The sequence below is a fragment of the Trichomycterus rosablanca genome, chromosome 12 (genome assembly GCF_030014385.1).
Source record: "Trichomycterus rosablanca isolate fTriRos1 chromosome 12, fTriRos1.hap1, whole genome shotgun sequence".
Classification (NCBI taxonomy): Eukaryota; Metazoa; Chordata; class Actinopteri; order Siluriformes; family Trichomycteridae; genus Trichomycterus; species Trichomycterus rosablanca.
In genome coordinates this window covers 33462670-33484956 of record NC_085999.1, presented here as the reverse complement: position 1 = coordinate 33484956, position 22287 = coordinate 33462670, and the positions used below count along the sequence as shown (strand labels likewise).

General features: G+C 34.6%; 1 protein-coding gene across 1 annotated transcript; it reads right to left on the bottom strand.

Annotated features, from left to right (window-relative positions):
- Window positions 1–3127: 3127 nt before the first annotated feature.
- Window positions 3128–3853, bottom strand: LOC134324292 (transcription factor Sox-21-B-like). Its single transcript, XM_063006049.1, has one exon. It carries the CDS (start codon window positions 3851–3853, stop codon window positions 3128–3130), a length of 726 nt encoding a protein of 241 aa, XP_062862119.1.
- Between the last annotated feature and the right edge of the window lie 18434 nt (window positions 3854–22287).

The following is a 22287-nucleotide window of genomic DNA, read 5'->3' as shown; positions in this document are numbered from 1 at the left end:
ATGCTAAGCTAACTGCTAAACTAGCGAGAAAAAACAGAGCTTTACTAAAACTACAAGGAAGCTGTTGGGAAGTGCGCCTGCGCGAGCGAGATCAGAAACCGGTTTGCGATGAGCCGCAGGTGTGCGTGATCAGGTGACGCTGCGTACTGAGCATGATGGGAATTGGAGTTCGTTACAGTTTCTAGTTTACATTTAGCTGAAATTGTAATTGTAATTTTACCCAAAAATGATTGACATTTTTGTAAATAAAATTTATATCTGAATGATTTAGTTAAGACGTTTTATTGCTTGTACAAACTGTGATGGAATTTTGTTGCAGTTATTTGTTGTAAATTAATGTGCTCTTGTGTAAGGCTTGAAACATTTCAGATATTTTATGTTTATTTTGTTGTTTGTTTAAAATGTGCTGTTTTTTGTAATATTATTAAATTAATTAATCAATTCATGCACTTACATTTAAACATTTTAGTGTTTTTTATTCTTGTTAACAATGCTGTCAACCTTTTGTCAGATCTTAAAAACAAAATGTTTGGGTTTTTATTAATAGTTGTATGAATATTTTTAACAGCTGATCACAATCGAGTGATCTTTGGGGTTTAATTTGGTTGGTAGTTGTTTTTATGGCGATGATTGTAATGTCCCACCTGCTGCAGGAGAAGACAAAAAAATTAAGAAATAAAGAACTTACAACAGACAAGAGTGTACTTTACAAAAAGTTCAAATATATACACTTATCCCTGATTATTATAAGTCTTTAATTAAATACATCACGCTAAAGCACATTTCATTAGATAAAATTTTTTTTTTTAAACATACATCTAATTCAAGCACATTTATTTTAAAAGGATGTTGGCACGCCTTCAGTACCTTTCAAAATCCATCTGTTGTCTGTTGTTCAACAACATAAGAGACACACTTCTGTAGATTTCTGTAGAGCTCAATCAGAAAATAGCAAATAAAAATCCACACACCCAAAAATATATCCATTGATAGAGCAGTAATGAAAAAGTTTAAACCAACCTGAGCTCTGAGGTCATAGGGTATTTTGTGTTTATGAACTATGAGGAGGATGGTTAAATGGGCAAAAAAGATCACAGATAAAGATGGGCAAAGATATCATTATTTCAGGTTCAAATTTAATTAATGTCAACAAACTTTTATTTAAAAGTGAGTCTAGATGGTAGATGCTACTGGAAATAGGACAGCAACTGGGCAAATGCAGACGTAGCAATAAATTATAAAGATAAAAGATAAAAAATAAATAGAATTTGTTTATTTAAAAAGTAAAAGGTAAGACAAAACAATTACAGAACATAATTCCCACTGTTGGCATACATGGCACTTTGGGAACCTTGTATCAAGAGCTTTTAATTTTAAATCTGACTTCTGACAATTGTGACATGGTTTTTATTATAAGCAATTATTTATGACAAATTTACCTCATATAAAGATTTGGTTTATATTTTCAGTGTGAGGTTAAGCTAACTAATCACAAATAAATTTTTATGATCTTATTTTCCCTCTTTGCACCTAATTTGGACATTTCCTGTGCGGCCTCTGCCAGCAGAATGACGTTCTTTCTGGTTGAGAAGGGCTGCAGGCTGGCATGCCTCCTTCAACACGTATGTAGTTGCCAGACACTTCTTTACATCCACCAGTCCCCATCTGACCTTTCTTCCCTCAGACATGGCAAATTGTGTCCATTGAGCGGCCAGCCAGGTCAGTGACACTACCAAGATTCAAACCCAAGAGGTGTGCTAGTGTATTAGACTGCTATGCCACAGGAGCGCCTTCAGGCATTTATCTGTAAGAATCTAAAGCAGGGCAGTGGTGGGCAGTGTATTCGATCACAACTTTAAGTCACTCTTGTTAAAGGCTTCTGCCAAAATCTGTTAATGTGAATTTGTACATATGTAATACAGTCAAATTAATGAAAAGTTTTATAGGAGAAGACTCAGTGATGGTACACTATATGATCATGTGAACCCCGTCTAATTATTAAGGATAATTTGTATCAGCCACACCCATTACTAAATGAAAAAAAAACACATTCTCATATATCAAAGTCAAAAATGTATAATTATAAACAAAGTTACAATATTGCCATGGCAACACACCTATACTGACGTATACAAGCAATATATACACATACACAAGGCGTTATATTTTCTACGTATTATACTTCTCTGTTTTCTTTTTTTTTTTACAAAAATCCACTTAACAAAAAAAATTCTTTAAACGTTGAATAATTTTATGGATACAGTCATTTTGGGTAATTATTATTTATAACAACACTTTTCAATGTGTATTTATTATTATTATTATAATCATTATTATTATTATCAGTATTATTATTGTTATTAACATTCCATACTTTTACATTCCACTGTACTAACATTCTTTTTTCCTTTGAATTTTTATCAGTGCATGTTTTTTAATATAGTTTTAAATGCTGCATTTCAAAAAGTTGAAAGTTTAATGGATTGTTAAAAGTTGGAATATACACATAACGACACACAAAATAACATTTTAATGCCAGTTTTCCATTTGTTCTCATGAGCAGGCTGTTGTAACTATTTCACTCAAAAATAAAATGTTTGATATGAAATCCTTTAGCAGTGAAATGTTTCATTATGCTTCCTAAATTCTTCTCTTATTTTGTTAGCTTAAATGTATTTTGTTATTGTTACAGGTTTTATAAACATCACTGGAGACATGTGATGCCTGATCAGTATTATAATTTCACTAATTGTTACATATTAATATTGTTTAATAATAAACAATGTTTTTGTTTTTCTCATAGTGATATGATAACAAATAAAACCAAACATACATAACACACACACTAATGTTTACATTTTAAAGGTGCACATATCAGAAATTTGTTGATTTATTAAATTAATTGTCCAAAAAAATTAAATATAAAAGCCAAATGTGAAGCAGCTCATGGCTCTTTCTTGTTACACTTACTAGCCTTTAGTTAGCAGGTGCAAGTTTCTCCACAAGGTGGGGCTACTGGAACTGTACTCACATTGGTGCTTCGCATCAGTAGCACTGTATGTCCTTCTATCTAATATAGCAGATTGTCCATTATAACTTTCCAAAAATGTTGTCTTACATTTTACAGTCATAGTGCCGCTGTGTAGGCATGATATGGCTCAATAGGTGTCTTGCCAACGCCGGGCAGCAGAATGTATGCTAGTGGTGTTGGAAACGATGATGAAGAAGCCATTGGTGAAGAATTAGTTGACGCTGACGTTGGTGACGGAGGCCACCCACTGCAGCTACACGACATTAAAAATGCTGAATTGTGTGCACTTGAGTATGTATGGACCCCAGGCAAATGTGGGAAGCCCAGTGATGGTGTGTACGAGAATGGTGGAATGGGTGGAGGAAGAGGAGGAGGTGGTGGAGGAGACAATTCAGCCACCTTAGATCCAAAATCCAAAAATGAGTACGGGTTGGAGCAAATAGATGGTGCAAATAGGATTCTTGCTCGGTCCGAGGCACGTACCAGAGGGTCAGCAACACCAGATTTGAGGGAGTCCGGTTCTACGCCATAGGGCAGTGCCAAAGCAAACTTCTCCTTTTTGGCAAGCGTTTTGGGCTTGCGTCTGGGTCGATATTTGTAATCTGGATGTTCCTTCATGTGCAAGGCACGTAGCCGCTTGGCCTCATCAATAAACGGACGCTTTTCTAAATCAGTCAGCACCTTCCACTCAGCTCCAAGGCGCTTACTGATCTCCGAATTGTGCATTTTGGGATTCTCCTGTGCCATCTGACGCCGCTGGGCCCGAGACCAGACCATAAAGGCGTTCATTGGGCGCTTCACATGGTCGGAGGACTTTGACATGATGATTGCCAAAAACAAAAAAGTGCAGAAGTTGATTATTTACGTTATCAACGTACTTTTAGGTTCTGAAGGATGTTCAGGGTTCTTTCGCATGAATTAGCAATAAATACTTCAGGTAATCTGACAACAAGTATGTCAGACACAAAAAAATCTCATTGGACCCAATGATTCCCAGATTCCTCACCAAAACTTCAAAAAGTGTGAATCAGTCAGAGCTTTAGACACTTGAGGTGATTAGACATGATTTCTTTATTAGGTCCAATATTGTCGTGGGATGTGATCTGATTCTTCATCCTCATCATCAGCTTTCCTATACTGCACAGAAATAAAAACAAAATAAAAACTGAGTTAATGTCCAACATTAATTTAAAATCACACTGATTCATTTATGATTCATTTAATTCTTCAAAATGACTGTGTACTGTCTGGGTACTGTAAGATTCCATTACGCCCAGTGTTTACCGGATCGGTTTCAGACCATCTGCAGCCTGGACCATGTTGAAGAGCTTTGATTAAGTTTTAACTTATTTATTAAACAGGGACATCAGACACACGAGGTTTACATATTTATTTTTCTTAATTGTAAAAATATTGCTTCATTAAAGTTTATATTGACCTGATAAGGACTGCATTATTATAATAAAGATTCCATTGAATCTTTACACACACACACACACACACACACACACACACACACATATATATATATATATATATATATATATATACTCAATCAAAACCCTAACTCAGCATCTCCATATCCTGTTATTATTGTTATTATTATTAACAAATATACATTTACAGTTTCTTCTAATTGTTAACATGCACAGACATACATAATCCAAACATAAACATACATAATCCAAGCATTTGCTTATTAAGAGCCTTGCTCAAGGGTCCAAAAGTGGAAATCTAGCAGTAGTGGGGCTCAAACCAGCAACCTTTCAACTACCAGTACATTTACCTTAACCGCTGAGCTATCACTGCTCAGTTGAAAAGAAAAGCATAAATTGTAATTCTTGTATTTTTTGTTGTTGAACTGATTGTCTTGTTTGTATTATTAATATAAATTTCTTGTATTCATTCAATCTCAATCATTTACTGTTACACGTGATAATATTAGAGGTACAAAAGATGAAAAAAGTTGAATTTCTAAAAGTGTAAAATGTAGCACAAGCTGATCTGAACAAAACTGTGTAAGCAAACTAATTATTAAAAAAAATCAGCTGACTTTATTGAATAAATCAATATTAAAAAATCTAACTTATAGCAATGAGTTACAAATGTTTCTATTTTTTAACATTAATATTGTAGCATAAATTATAAACTGCCGTACATGCTGTGAATATAAATTATAAACCAAATAAATAAACTACCTTACATGTTTAGCCTTTGTACTTTTCTTCTAAAGTTTACAAACTTTTTTAAGATCCTCATAATACGTTTCCAATGAAAGAAAGAACTGAAATAAATCAGACAGAAAGAAGAACAGAATTAGAAACACTTACAGAATGGTGAAGGTTTTCAGCTGAGAGGAAGAAACACTGGAAATTCTGGAGCTTGCTTTTAACTTCTTTTATAATTTATTGGACACAATTTTTCAAATCTTTAATAAAAAGATCTGAAGCTTCTCATCAGATTTTTTTTCAAAAAGCAAAAGAAAGATTCTTAAAAGAAAGTCACAGTTTAAGATTTTCTCCAAGTTGTAATAAAATTTAAGTCACAACTTATTAAATATTGAAATATTACCACAACAATGCCAAAAAACACAAATTAGTTTAAATGAAATGAAATGAAATAAAATGATAAAAATTAGATTTGCTGATTGTTCAGAAAATGTAATATACACAAACTGTGTAACTGTGACACTTTAAAAGGAAAATCATTAACAGAAAAACAATTTTGCATTTAAAAACCAGAAGGAAAAAATGCAAATAAAATCTGTAGCAAAGAATTCAGACCAAAAAATATGAAAATCAGTAAAAGTTTTGAAATAAAAATCCAGCATTTTTTTAACGAAGCACAGAGTTGATGCGAGTCACCAGCACTCTGACTTTACAACCACTGAGTGAGTGCAGCAATCTGAGCACCACCAATGTGTATGTGTGTGTGTGTGTGTGTGTGTGTGTGTGTGTGTGTGAGGGGAGGGGTAGGGTAGGGTGGCACACCCCCTCAAAAAAAAACTCACACACTGTTTACATTACAATGTGTCGGCAACACAAAACAGATAATTAAAAAAATAATAATTATTATAAGAATAATCTGATTTATTTTTTTGGTTTATAAATAATTGATTTAGACAAATATATAAAAATTAACTGTTGCAAAATCCTGAAACATTTTGGTTTATTCATTGGATTTGTTTGTTTTAATAGAAACAAAGTTTAAACACATTTAAAATAGATGAAACAGACATGAGTTACTGATATTTAACGTGTGTTTGTGTTTCATCAGTTCAACCCGACACAGAAAATTTGAAAGAGACCTCATTTTTAACTGCTGTAAATTTATTCCAAAGCAAAAAAGAAAGACTAACAAATGAACATGAAAGCAAACAAACAAACGAGCAAACAAATGAAGAAAAAAGCAAACAATTTATTACATGAAAAATGAACAAACAAACAAACAAAGTGTGTTGCTGAAATACCTGTACTTCATTATTAGGACAGAGGTTTAAAGAGATAAAAATCAGAGGCCAAATTCCCAACAGAATATGAACTTAGCGTTTCCATATGGAAATGAAGAGTGAGTTTGAGCTCCCACTACCAGCTGCTCCACTGGTGGTTCAGCAGTTACAGCTGGTGTCACACAGTCCTGGGGACCCAAGTTCAAACCTTGCCTTAGGCTCCGCCCAAATCACAGTGTTTGTGTTGAAATAAAGTACAGGAAATGATCAAATAAAACACAGGAAGTGATAAAAAGGAAGGAAGTTAAGTGTTTTCTTTGGTATGATTGTCATTTAGTAAGGATAATTTTCTCTTTTGAAGTTGAGTCATTCGGTCCCCAATGCTGGGTCAAAAATTATACACAGCAACTTAGATAATTAATTTGGTGACCATGGGTACAGAACTGTACTTCTTCTATTTTCATATATTTTTTTCTTTGATAATTTTCTTTTTTGGTGTTTTATGTTCTACAATGTTCATCTTCAGGAAAGCAAATTAATGAAATCTAGTTTGTTCTATTTAAAAATCTTTTTATTTATCTTTTTCTCATTTTATCTTTATCTTGTATTCTCTGTAACATAAAATGTTCACTTTAACTTTCAGATTCTCAATAGCAACTTTCAAAAGTGTCATTAATTTTTATTGAACTTTTATTAATTTTGAGAAGCATGTATTTGGGGACAAATGGGGGATGCATTTGGACTTTTCTCACATATAACTGCAAATTAATTTTATTTCTCTCTCATACTTTCTTCTACAGGTTGAGGAAAAATCTAAACATTAAACAGAGAAGGAAGAGCAAAAGATTAGATACAAGGCAAGCAGCCAATCAGAAAAAGAAGCTTAAACTGACTGTAGAACTCACAAAGATATCATTAAGAACTAAGAGAGAAACACGGTCCTTCAATAAGCAGAACAAAAATCAAATGATCAACAGTTCAGTTGAGCCCCAGTTCAGAATAATTTAAACCAGTTAGAACTTGGATGAGGTTTCCCTCTGCTGGTCTGGAGGTGCTATAATAAATGTTACACATTCTCCACTTTTTTTTAATCTCTAAATTCAGTTCAACGCTAGTGCCTTGAAAAATGTAGTTTATTTTCATAATAATTTTAATAGTTTTATTTCTGTTTGTTTATTACTCATTTTAAATGTTGTTTTCTTTTCATCTCTCCTTTTCTTTTATTGTGTGTGATTGTATATGTGTGTGGGATTCTGTGAGCATGTAGTATGTGTGTGTGTGTGTGTGTGTGTGTATGGATGTCTGTGAAAGTGCAGTATGTGTGTGTGATTGTATGTGTGTGTGTCTGTATGTGTGTGTGTGTGTGTGTGTGTGTGTATGGAAGTCTGTGAAAGTGCAGTATGTGTGTGTGATTGTATGTGTGTGTGTCTGTATGTGTGTGATTGCATGTAGGTGTGTGTGTGTGAGTGCGTTTGTGTGTGACAGAGTGTGTGTAGGGTGGAGGTGCATTTTGGAGGTCTGGTATGTTTTTATAAAAGCGCATTACGATGAGCTGCATTATTTCCTGTAGAAGAAGAACAAGGTGCATTATGGGATCTCCAAAAGCTTTTCTGCGTCTTTTTGTGTTCATTGTCTTTGTGTCTTTTTTTTTGGTGCTATGGATGTAAAGTTCTTTGAGTTGAAACGGAGGCCATTGGTGCAGCTGAAAAGAGCTTTTAAAGTGGAGTATGAGCGGAACAAAAGCGTGGAGGCTGAAGAACATTCACTGCTTCTAAAAGCTGCACGTCAGGGAAAAAGCATTCCCATTTTATTCTGATTGTCGCTGCTGCTTACAGATTCTGAAAATCTCCAAATATTCCATTTCAAATTCCTTTTGATCAACTTTTTTTGTAAAAAGTTCAATACCTTCATTTTTTTATTAACATAAAGGTTTTCTTTATGGGGAAAATCATCTTTGTTTAAGAATGACACTGTATGTAAGCAGTGACTGTTCTTAAATTTATCACACATTGATTCTGTATAGAGACTAGCTGATTCTCTTTCTTATTTCTTTCTTTTCTCCTTCTTCCTCCTTTTCATTTATTTCTTAGTGTAAAACTGTTCTTAGTCAAATAGATTTATGTCATAAAAATATTTAGGATCAGGTTTTGGGTTTAAGAACAAGGTTGGAAGATAGACTCCGGGGTTTGGGCTGGAGGTTAAGGTTATAAGTAAGAATGAAGGATTTTAATTAGGGCTTAAGGTTATAATTTAGGGTTTTTAATAATATAAATAAAATGTACTAGATGTTCTACTTGTTTAAAACAATTAGAAACTAATCTTGCTATTGTCTGCGTAATTAGATTGTTTACTAGAAATGCCGCTCTTGTTCATACATTTAATCAAGTTTAAAAGTTAAATAATAACTAAAATGGTCCTGTGATTAGCACTGGTTGTCAGTGTTAGCAATTTGCAGTTTTAAAAACACTTAATATATTGACAGTATACTTAACGACCACAGCCCTCAGGGGAACAGTCGCTCCTTTACATCAGTGCTTAGATGCACAAATTGAACCTTCAGCATAATCAATACAGCATCGTCCAAAAAGAAATTAACATATTTTTAATCTGTAGCCCCCCCAGCAGCCCCCGTGTTGTTGTCTGATGGTGCGGTTGCTTCTGCCAAATGCTTTTAATGAGCTGATATTGACACACAGAGCTTCACAGGGGCCTGATTAAACTATTGGGGGGAGGGGGGGTGGTGTTACTGACATATTGTACACACACACACACACAGTTTTATGTTATTTACTGTTTATTATAATCACATACAGTTCAGATGTGTAACTAAAATGTAACGTCATTAAAATTTGTTAATGTGTTTAAACATCCAGACAGTAACTCAGATGTTTGTTCTGTTGTATAAAGTACTTTTAGATGATTAAACATTGTGGTTTAGTTTCCTAATTCTGCATTAGTTGCATTACAGTAACTTATCAGATTTGATTCAATTCAGCAGTAATGCAGAGATCCAAACAGCCTAATAGACTTACTGAAGCATTCAGGCCTGTTCCATCCAGTGATGTGCTTGCAGGAAACGGGGGCATAAATAATTTGGTAACCTTATGGCCTTACCCCTCTTTCTCGTCTTTCTTACAGTCAGGAAAAGTAAACATCTTCAAACTTGTGGCAACAGTTTGGGGATTGCCCTTTACTGTTTCAGCATGGCATTGTCCCTTGCACAAAAATGTTATTTGGTGAGTTTGGTGTAAAAGAATCTAACAACATTATTTAACAAATCTTTGGGATGAATTGGAATGTCAAATGTAACCCAATATCGTTGTAAAGACTTACTAATGCTCTTCTGGCCGAGTAGACGTGAATTCCTGCAGTAGTGTTCCAAAATGTAGCAGAAAGAACAAGTAAATGCTGTTATGGCAACAAAGGAGTGCCAGTGTTGTCCAAAAGATTGGACATGTGTAGGTGTGAAGTGTCCCCATACTAGTGCCCATATAGTGTAGGTTAGATAAGGGCAGATAAAAGTTAAATGTGTTGTGAAAAGCCGCTGAAGTGCTTTCTTCTAGCTCTGAATGTTACTTTGAAGAATTATTGATTAGATTTGAACACTGAGAGACGATAAATGTGTGATGGTTTTCATCCTTTCATTGATCCACTGTGTGTTTAATATTCATCACATCATCATTCGCTCTCATTGATTAGCTGACAGCTACATCACACTTATTAATATGTATTTATTTTTCTAAAAACAGATTAAATGCAAAACTCTGAATACAAAGCTGCAAGTGTTATCGGATATATCCAACAAAAATCTTTAATATCTGAATTAATCTTTTTGGTCACAAAAATCTGAAATGCAAAAAAGATTCTTATTGAACCAGGTTCAAAGATCATTTCTGATCAGAATTCTTCTATTTTCTTACGTTTTATTTATCTGGTTAAAATAAGAAAGGACAAGTTTTTCTTTTTGCCTTTGAATATGTTGAAATGCATAAATATGTCACTGTTGTAGTTTGGTGATTTTATTAAATTAAGTACAATTTAACTTTAAAAATATTTTTTTTTTTTTATTAACTCAGTGAAAGCTGTTAATAGACAGGTTTTTTATTTTCATGTATTTTTTTGTTTTACATTTTTTATCCGTTTCCTATTTTTATTTGATCAACTAATTTATTGTTAACATTTATGGGAAAACCTATGCATGAAAACTGTGAGTGAGTGAGTCCAAAGTCATCAGGCTAAAATAAAGAATAAGTAAAAATGAAAAGTTTATTTAATTTAGTTTCATATACTGACAAAAAATTGTAACTTTTCATCTTGTTTGTTTCTGTTTTTCTCCTGTATTCCAGCATCTCTATTTAATTAATAATCAAGCTTCTTATTTCATTACATTAAAAATGACTTTTATTTTATTTTACTTCCATCACCAGAGCTTTTAATATCTTTATTTATAACATGTTCTCTTTAAATAACGTCTAACACAGCAGTAAATAATCTAAATTACACTGCTGGGTAGAAAAAGCTTTTTTTTAATCTGCTCTTCTCTATTTATTACAAAATAAGCAATATTTGCTGGTCCATATCCAATAAGAATTCAGGATTATCCAATGCTCAGTCTAATCTACAAAACATTTATTCTTATTCAGAGCAGCCATGCACATGATTACTGACTGAAAGTGGACTGATAACACCAAAGAAAACACTCATTTATTTTTAATTTTATTTTTTTAACTTGTAATGTTCAATTGACATTAGTCTATAGATTTCCATTAACTTTCAATAATTGTGAAAAAAAAACATTCTGATAAACTATGTTAACACAACATAGTAAAATGATCATCAGGTTCTAGTCATTATTAAACAACAACAAATAAAAAATAAACTTTAAACATTTAAATAACTTTTTTAAAATAAGTGCAAAACAGCCTTTCACTGTTGTGTGGTGTTGTGAGGATGCTTTGCCGCTTAAGGATCTGGGCAACTTAATATGAGTGATAGAATCATGAATTATGCTTCTTATCATAGAGTCCTATAATAATAATAATAATAATAATAATATGTAACAAAAAGTAAAAATGTTTACTAAAATTTGCAGGAGAAAAAGAAAAATGTTATTATATATAATTATTTATTAATAAGATGTAATAAAAATATGTGTAAATACAGTGCTGATTAACAGATCAAGTTTTTAAAACATTATGGGTTTTTTTATTTAGCCACAATAATCTCACCACATTCTCTGTTCAAGTCAGTACTTTGATTAGGATTCTATAAAACCTTTGCTTTTTAAGTTTTAGACATTCAGATGCTAAACTTGCATTTGTATTTTTAATTGTTGTCCTGCTGCATCAGCCAATTACACCTCAGCTTCAGCTTATAGACCTTAAGCCTTCACCTTAATTCCTGGACTCATTTGACCACAGCACATGTTTCCACTGTCTTTTGGTTAATCTAAGATGAGCTCAGGCCCAAAGAACTTTTAAATTTGTTTCAATTTAGAAAACACAATGAACTTGATCACATTAAAAAATATTGAGAATCTTTTCTTTCCACTCTAATTAGTGAGATTCAGTAGAATGAACAAATCACAGATTCTTTTTATTACATTTTGCAAAATCTTTTCCCAACATCTCAATTTTTGGGTGTGGTTTGAAAAGCATCATACTGTATTTCAATCTCTGTCTCTGTCTTCAGAAACTTTGCTCTTGTTGATTGGATGTTTGCTTCACCTTTCTTAATATCCTTCAGAAGTTTCTCTAAACTTTTAATCTTCTGGGAAATAACATCTGCCACCACCAGACTCGTGTGACACTGATTAAGGAAGAAGATTGAATGTGAGATGGATCAATAGAATTGATGAAACTGGTCCCAGCAGTGTCAGACCACATGCTAATTGGTTTAAAAGTGTAATTGAATGTTTACTCACCTCAGTGTTCCAAAGATTTTTACAATTAAGTGTGCAATAGTATTGATTTTCCTTAAATGTTTAATAATAATAACAATAATAATAGTGATAATTGTAATAATAATAAATCTGATTTCAGTACTGGATTGCCACAGTATTGCAGAGCTTTCTGTTTCATTCACCACCTGATTTTTCCTGCACTGATTTATAGTACAATTTTTAGCAGTGATATTTATATAGCTTTGTTTGTTTGAGACAACCAGAGATTGTTGTGTTTGGCAGCAAAGAAAAGAGGACCAGTGTCAGTGAACACCTCAGTTCCTGGGCTCTAAAAACCAGAGACCAAGTCCGAAATCTTGGCGTTCTAATAGACTCAGATCTCACATTCACCAGCCATATAAAAACCATCACCAAAACAGCCTTCTACCATCTTAGAAATATAGCCAAAATCAAGGGTCTAGTGTGCCAACAAGACCTAGAGAAGCTGATCCATGCTTTTATCTCCAGTAGGGTGGACTATTGTAATGGTCTCTTAACTGGACTTCCCAAAAAGACCATTAAACAGTTACAGCTCATTCAGAACGCTGCTGCTAGAGTTTTAACTAAGACGAAGAGAACTGAGCACATCACTCCAGTTCTAAAATCTCTACACTGGCTTCCGGTTAGTTACAGAATAGAATTTAAAGTGCTGCTACTGGTCTATAAATCACTGAATGGGTTAGGCCCAGAATACATCTCAGAAATGTTTAGAGAATATAAACCCAGTAGATCTCTTAGATCGATGGACTCAGGTCAGCTAGTTGAGCCCAGAGTCCAAACTAAACATGGTGAAGCAGCATTTAGCTGTTGGGCTGCATATAACTGGAACAGACTGCCAGGAGATATTAGATGTTCCTTAAATGTAGAAATCTTTAAAGTGCCTATGATTGAGCTTGAAATTTTTGCTATTACCCTAATTTTACCATATTTTTTTTAGTTTTTCATGCTCTTCTAAATTGTAGTGTATATTTTACTATATTTTCTTTTAGTTTTCATGTTCTTAATTTTTTATCTCTCTTGTTTTAATTTCATATTCCCTAAATTGTAGGTTATATTTTACAATATTTTCTTTTAATTTTTCATGTCCTTAATTTTTTATCTCTCTTGTTTGAATTTCATGTTGTCTTAATTGTAACTAAATGTTTGCAAGAAGTCTTTCTGAGGTTCTAGATCTCAGGAATGTTTTAATGCTTTTAATTAATTTTTTCCTTATGTAAAGCACTTTGAATTGCCACTGTGTATGAAAGGTGCTATACAAATAAACTTGCCTTGCCTTGCCTTGCCTAGCAACTTTACAAATCTACATATTCTTATTTATTTATTCACATCATCACAATAATAAAATCCCACATTAAAACTGTATAAATATTTTATAGAAATGACTCCACTATAAATATACTTATATTCTAGTACCTCTAATACTGTAAACCAAAGCTATACATGTATAGGATGGTATAGAAACTGTACTTGTTCTGTTTTGTCCATTAACTACACAACAGATTTATTTAGTTTACATTTCCTTCATATTCAGCACCAACAACCTACTAGCACAAATGTCTGACCTTGCCAGTATAAAAGAAAAGCAAGAACAGCTGGGACAAACAGGTCTGATAACATGGATTAAACCCAGATTTGACATTTCTAATAAATAACTTTGTTAAAATGTCATTAAATATTTATGTGATCCTTTAACTCTGGCCATTAGGGTGTAAGTGTTTAACCTCATGTCATTTATTTTAAAAATCAGTTTTTTCCAATAATGCATTTCTGCTCCAGGCAAAGCAGTACAGAAAATGAGAAGTGACCCGTCTGGCTTTCTGTTCGGCTGGTTGGTTGAGACAGACTGTGGTCATGGGTTGAAATGGGGGAATCATTTCTTACTGCACCTTAGTAGGAAATGCTGGGAAAGTTGCTGTATGCTAATATTTAAACTAAATAATCACATTTTTATATAGATTGTTTTAACAGTTCTGGAAAGAAATTAGTGATATTTCAGTGTTGATCAGTGATGTTCAGTGTTGAATTTGATAGTAGTTGTATTTGATGTGACATGGCTTATAGGCCTGATTTGGGTTCTTTAATATATTTAAATTTATAATATTTACATAAAGATAAAAGTTGGGTTTAACAGGCACAAATAATAACACTAATCACAGCTATAGTTAGTTTGCGTTAATTTAATTATTTGCTGTTTTGTGGTTTGGGATGCAGGAATAATTGAAAGACTATAAAAATGGTTATAATGCTTTTAGATATTTTTTTTAAGTCCCTGCTATAAGGGATCAGATGTACTTCTTTCAACACAAAACAATTTAGTAATTTCTTCATCCATGAAGATGTGCTTTAAAGCATCTCTGCTCTTGTTTTCTGTGGGTTGCTTCATGTTAGTGTAAAATGTAGAGCACCTGAAAGACTAGAAACACAAAAAACGCTTCGTGAGCGCTATTATACGGTCATAACAAAAGCCATGGATAAAAGAAAAGAAAAGGAATGAATGGGAGGTGTCCATGCATTAAGAGGGTTGAAAGACCCCCATTGGAGAGAAATGTGGGAGTAAAGTGTTTCGGTAAAAAGAGAAAAAGATTTCCTGCTGTGCCTCATTCTTACAATCGTCCCACCATTATTTTCCTTCAAGAAGTTTGGCTGTAATTGCTTTTTAATTGGGTGGAAATAAAAATTGGATGTTACCAAATAATAAAATTAATATTTTTTTAACATTTTAGCACCTGAAAATACATTTAAAATTCTTAATTCGTTTAGGTTAACTCTATGGCATGGTTGAGTTTGAGTTTGTCTGAAACTGCTGCTATACAACGTTCACCACAATCTTCTGTAGAGTTTATACAGAATAGTGCAAAAGCATCCAGTAAGCAGTAAGGTTGTGGGAGAAAATCACCCGGTAAAACATTTCTTACAACCATGGTGAGCATAAAAGCATCCTTTTGTAAACCTGCTCAGTTTTAAGGTGAATCATATCCTGGTCAGGACTAGACAAGACAAGGTAATGTGGAATACGCAGGAGAAATCCCTCCAGTGCAAATGATGAACTTAGTGTGGTTAATGTCATCACACTACCTGTTGGTTTTTATTGTAATTTAATTTAATTTGTTTTACTTCAATTTCCTTTCTGCTAAATAAGGTGTACATCTCTATATTCTGGCATCTGTCTGTGCCCTTTCTTCTCTGTTGTATATGATAAATATAATTATTATTTATAAACTAAGAAATGGACTTTATTGGACTCAATGCTTAGGGATGATGGGATGTTAATTAAATTTTAGAAAAAAAAAAAGATTCAGGTAGGGGACTCAAACCCCAAAACCAAACACATTGAACTTAACCCTCTAAATAAACTCCTCTTAGGGAGGGGAGACTGATGGCTGACCAGTGAGTTTCATTTAACACCAGCGATTTGTGTGAAACGGTCCCTGCTGCTCCTCATTTGGACCCGACGCCCTCCACATGCCACCACACATGCCAATAATTGGCACCTCTGCATGACCTCTGGCTGGAAAAGGCCATATAAATGCCAGCAAAGTTTACAAACATTAAGAGACGTGCCTTAACACAGCTTTTGCCTAATGCCCAAAAAATCCACTGTACCACTCACACTAAGTCAGGTGATCATGGGGGTTTTTATACTTCATAATAGATTGATAATACGGGGTCACATTTACACAGACCAATTAGCACAAGAACAGCTGAAATACATACTACTAAACAAAAACATACTACTAATTAAACACTGGGTTTAAAATATTAACAAAAGGATTAAAGTTGCACAGCTGGTACCCAGGCCAGAGTGTATTGCTGCCATGCACCCAGTGTTTTAGGGTGACACCAGGCCAACTATAACAAGAATGAAGCTAATAAAATAAATAAGAGAAAATTTTACACATTTGAGTGGCGTGTGATGCTGAAACAATAAATTGGCACTTTGCCCTGCGCCCAGTATTTCATTGATATGCTTTAGAAATGCTATAAACCTGATAGGGATTAAGCAACTACTGAAAACAAATACTGAAATAAACCAAACTGAACTAAAGATTATGTTTGAAACCTTGGCTTTATGATTGACAGCATTTTGATACTTCTTTTATTTTTTACATATTACACTTCTGTTTCACACCTAAATTAGCTTGAGCCCTGAGTTAGGTTTGGTTTGGTTTGGTTGGAGATGTGTGAAAGCATTTTCAATCAGGTTTTGTAACGATCAAAGGTTATAATTAAGAGAACCTGGGTGCATGTTGCTCTGTGTGTGAATGTCATGCTACTGGCAGTAGGTTTTAAGGTGCAAAGTTTTAATAGGACTTTTATAGATTCAGAATTTGCAATGCAAACTTCCTGTACAGAATTGAAATTCACCAGGAAAAACTGTGAATTTTGAACAACTGGCCACTTTGCAAGGCGATGTAAATGAGAAGTTCCTAAAATGACTGAAGCCACAAAAGAGTTTTAGGTAAATGGTTTTCTTTGTATACAGAGTTGCTGAAAAGTAACCATGAATGAGTCCCCAGCATGTGCAACAAAGCCCAGCCTCATGGATTCTGAAGATCCAACCATAGAGGGAGGTGGGTGATAAGAAAATTAGCCTGTGTGGAGAATGGTGTTAGCGATTAGCATAAAGGTCACATGAAAGCACTTCACATAAAATAAAAGAGTTAAATGGCAGCTGCAGCTTTTTTGCTTTTATAAATAGAAAAATCACAGGAAGTAGGGTCAAGACATACTAATAAAAACCCAGAGACAGATAAAGGCATGAGAGAGAATAAATGCTAATTAATGCTAATGAAGTTAGCATTATTAATCTAGAATTAGCAGGTTGAGGTTTTACTGAGCTCATTAACCAGAAATCATTCAAACTCCAACAAATTAGTATAAAAACTTCTATCTTCCTTAACTATCATCCTGATCAGGGCTGCTGTGGATCCAATGTCACACAGAACCACTGCATTTTCAAAATATAGCCTGGACAATTTCACACATTTACTCTTAATTCAACTTCTTTCTCCTTCCTGACTGTAGGCAATTAAACTATTAATTCTTTACATTCACTTCTCTGTCAGATCTGTTACCAGCAGATCCAGGTTGTAGAGGATCCATAGCCTACCCTGATCCACCCTCAATCCACTATCTGCACCTTCTGTGCCCAGTGGTTCTGGGTATGCTACGGGCCCACTGTGACCCAGATCTGTTAGGTGGAAGGGCATTGGAAAAGCCTACCAAACACACACACTACACACTGTTTAACATGTGGAAAGATGAAATCCATACTGAAGAATAATGTGTTTTTGATATTCTTTTAACCTCTGACTCAGATCAATATGTGCGTTGTTGTGGCAGCGTTATTTTCCACCTGACATGGCGTCTAGAAATCCATTATTTATTTATCTTTCCATGCTGACAGTAAGAATAATGTTGATGAAATATTACTTAGCATTCATGAAACATATAATGCAATTACGAGGATGCTACTGAATCTATTTGTGCAGTGTACGCAAAGCATATGTGTGTGTGTGTGTGTGTGTGTGTGTTTAGGTGAGTGTGAGGGTGTGTGTGTGCATGTCTTTGTGTATGTGTGTGTGAGACAGTAAAAGTATCTCTCCACACCAATTTCTAACAGAGGAATAGAATGAATGTCAAATAAAATATATGCTTCCAACTTTGTGTTAACAATTTGGGGAAGGTCCTTTCCTTTACCATCATGATTTTGTCCCTTTACACAAAGCTCCAATAAGACATGGTTTGGTTTAACAAGTTTGATGTGGTGTGACCTCAACCTCACTGAAAACATTTGGGAGGAATTTTGATTGTGATCCAGGCCTTCTTGTCTACAATTAGTGCCTGACCTTACAAATGCTCTTTTGCTCTTTTTACAAATGTTCACAGACACACTGTAAAGCATGTTATAGCTGCAAAGCAGCAAGCCAAAGGGTTTTTATTACAGCTTTTTGGTGTTAATAATCTTTTCTTTAATAATCTGAAATCAATAATAAAGAAATAATTTCACAGAGCAGTGTGTTTATCTTTGTGGACAACATTAATGTCTGGTACAAAAAATAAAGTCCATAGATGAATTGAAACATTTTCATGTTGTATAAATATACTATAATGTTTAGTATTTTCTCCATCGCTCTATTTGGTGTTCTTTGTGGTTTTTATCTTAGAAGAATCAGGGTGCAACACGACCTCCACCCACAACCCCTCACCGACCCCTCTACTTTACCACACAGCAGGATGAATAAAGGTGATTAGAGGCTTTTGTATATAAATAAAGCTTTATCAGTAGCTGGAACTCAGTGAGAGAATAAAGCTGCACGTCAGGAATGTGATGCAGTATAATCCCCCAAAAAACAACTTTATTTCATATCGAATGATAACCATCCAGCCTTTGAGGTCCAAATGAACACAGCAAATTGATTTTAATTACTGTATTTGTGCAGAGAAGTAAACATGCCTACTGTTAAATGTCCCAGTGGAGCATGGACAATGGAAAAAACAGATTGAAAAGCAAGAAATAAATGTTGGGAAGAAAAAAGAAGCAGAGTTGATTCTGAGAGCTGCACTTTACAACCACATGTGAGAGACACATAAATATGGCAGGAACAAAAACTTCCTGCTTTAAAAACAAGTTTTACAAACTTGAGTTCTTTTAAAAATGTAACAAAATCTGCTGTGTCAAAAATATACTAATATACAAAATGTACATATATAGAACTGAAATGATCAATATGGTGGCATACAAGTTCTATAATATAATTAAACTTTGTGACCTTTAAGACAACCCTTCTTCTCTGTAGCTGTTTTCTGGACATGGTGGTGCAGCAGTAAAACACGGTAGCCCACAATTGTTTTTTATACACCTAAAACACTGGAAATGGCTGAAACTCCTGAACTCAGTAACGTTTTGGTCATATGTCGTTTACAAGTGAGGTAGCTTAATTGCTAAGATTGACCCAGGCAGGTGAGCCAATAAATTCCAAAGGTTTTACATCCATGTTGGACCTTATTTCTTCCCCAAGATGATTCATGCATTTATACAGGTCCTTAACAAAATAAATAAGTTCTAAACATTACAAGTTATGTATAGCTTACATTTTCTTCATTTTCTGCAAAATTCTCCCACTTGCAGTCTGCCCATGCTCACTTTATAATGTAATAAAAACTGCCAGTTTATAGGTGTGTGTGTGTGTGTGTGTATGTACCTGTTTGTTGCTGTAGAATGACTTATAGAGGTACTTGGAGGTTTTACTTTGATCAGGGACTGTTTTTGGTCTAAAAAGTTTGAGAACTCCTGTGCTACACGATGCAGCAGGAGGAGCAGAACCATCAATCAGAGTCAAATTGAAGCTGACAATTACCACCTAAAATAACTACATACGAGCTGCACTTGTCACCGATCACTTCTCTTTGATTTACTATCAGATATGTATCAGCGCTGCTGGATGTTCTTTCATTAGTTTTGCACGTTTTTCTTTCCTGGCAGAAAAGTGAAGGGGGTGTTTATTTTTACTCGGCGTAACTTGTGCTCTATGTTATTAAGTTGGTATCAGTCTGACTCCTTGACAGCTTATCTGATCTCACTTTGCTTTTCTTATCCCCTTCCAAACTGGAACAAAACCTTCTGCATTTACATTACTGACAGTGTGTGTGTGTGTGTGTGTGTGTGTGTGTGTGTGTGCGTGTGTGTGTGTGTGTGTACAGGACGTGCAAACTTTATCAAGAGCAAGAGATGTTTCAATAAGTTTTTTCCGGTTTTTTTTTGGGGGGGGGGGGGGGGGGGGGGGGGTTAAGGGTGGCAAAGCTGATATTGCTACGCAGCTTTACAGGTTTGGGTTCAGTCTTCACTTCTAGTCTCTGTTTCTTGGTAGTTTGGTATTTTTTCCTAGTGCCTTTTCTCTGGGTACTCCAGCTTTCTTTAACTTTTCAGCAAAATGTAGATGGTGGATTGGCTGCACAAGATTACCCTGAGTAAGAATGTGTGAATGTGTAATGCCCTGTGATGGACTGTTCAGGTGGTGTTCCTGCCCTCAACCCAGTGTTCCCAGAAAGCTTCAGACCCTCCACAGCCCTGATCAGGGTGATGAATGAATAACTGAATGTATGTATATAATGGTGTTCTGGAGGAGTTGGCAAAAGTGCTGTGGGGTGTTAAGCTAGCGATTTTCTCTTCTCTCAAAGCGTTAAACCCATTATGTTCTTTTTGTTTACGAACTTTCACTTTATTCACTCTGACAACCGTTTCTTCAAAGATGAAAAAAATCAAAAGCTGAGGTTTTTTTGTCCAGCTCTAATACATTCAGCAACAGAATTAGCGGGTGAATGAATGAGTGACCGAGTGGCTCTTCCTTCCTAAACAGTGAAAAGCTCTGGATGAAAAGGTGAAAGAGCGGCTGAACAAAAGCACTTTGTCTGACCGACTGCACTTTTTTATGGCTGCTAAAAGAGCACAGTGTGAGTGCTAACAATGCACCACCATACACTGAATTAGCGCTTTTATTCTAGTGCTGATTTTCACCTGTCGCTTCACATCAACAAACCACAAACTGTAGCCTTCTCTAATCACTCGTGTGTCTTTTTTAGCTGGTTATTTTTTTATAAAAATATTATTATACAGGTCAGATTTTAAAACAAGCCCAATGCTTAGGTGTGAGAAAATAATGAGACTTTTTACTATGCAAAAATGCTGTTTAAAAAAATCAATTTTAGAAATGAGAGTACCACTTAGAAAGTAGATTTTTTCCACTTAGTGTACATGTTACAGTAATGAGCATCACTAGAGTCCAGTCAGTGTAAGAGGAGCAGCAGTATGTTACCAAAGTTTTAAGTTGTGTTTACAGGTGTTGTTATTGCTTTAAAATAGCACATGTATGATAACAGCACTGAAGAATTTACTGCTTAAGCTTGAAGCTGATTCACGGCTAAAAAGAGACTTAACCATAAACATTTCCCTGTTCGTTTTTCTCTTTATTTATTGTTATTCTAAATTAAATGATACAAATTTTCACACAATTTAAACACGACCTGTGAATTACCTGCTGAAATATAAAAAAATAAATAATGAACTCACTGTTACAGTAAATGAATCAGTACATTCTAACCAATTACAACTGAGGGTTAAACGTACAGTACATATTTCTAAATAGTCTGGAGTAGGCTTTCTTTAGCTCCTGAATACAACAAGGCAATGTTTTAATATAACACACACTGTTCTGTAACATTTTCACCAACATTTCTACACTTGCTCTCATCTCCACTCTAGCACTTTTCTATCTCTCAACACAGGACAGTTTTCCTTTTTCTTCTTGTTCTTCTCTCTGTCCTGCGATCCACTCGTCTTTAATCTGTTCAGGCTGCGTAATCCATAATCCGTCAGGAAATTGTTTTCAGATTAAAGAAACTTGAAGCATGAAGCTGTTTTATTCAGGCATGAAATTACGTCCAAAGTATAAGAAAATATGAAAAACACTCCTGGATGAGTTTTTACTTTCAGCACAGCAGGGAGGATTTAATTTTCTTTGATAAAGTCCACCTAGGTGTTGAACAGTGCTGAATGCTGAACAGTGTTGGCTGTTGAATAGTTGAATGTGTAAATGTGCTGAATGCTGAACAGTGCTGGCTGTTGAACAGTGTTGAATGTGGAACAGTGTTGAATGTGGAACAGTGCTGGGTGTTGCAGTGTTGGATGTTGAACAGTGTTGAATGTGGAACAGTGCTGGGTGTTAAACAGTGTTGGATGTTGAACAGTAGTGAATGCTAAACAATGCTGACAGTGTTGATTCTGCTCAGTTTAGTTATAAAACTGGCAGTGTTCATATGCGATATGGCTGTAGAGCAGATTGGAAACTTAGTTTAACACTGTGTTTC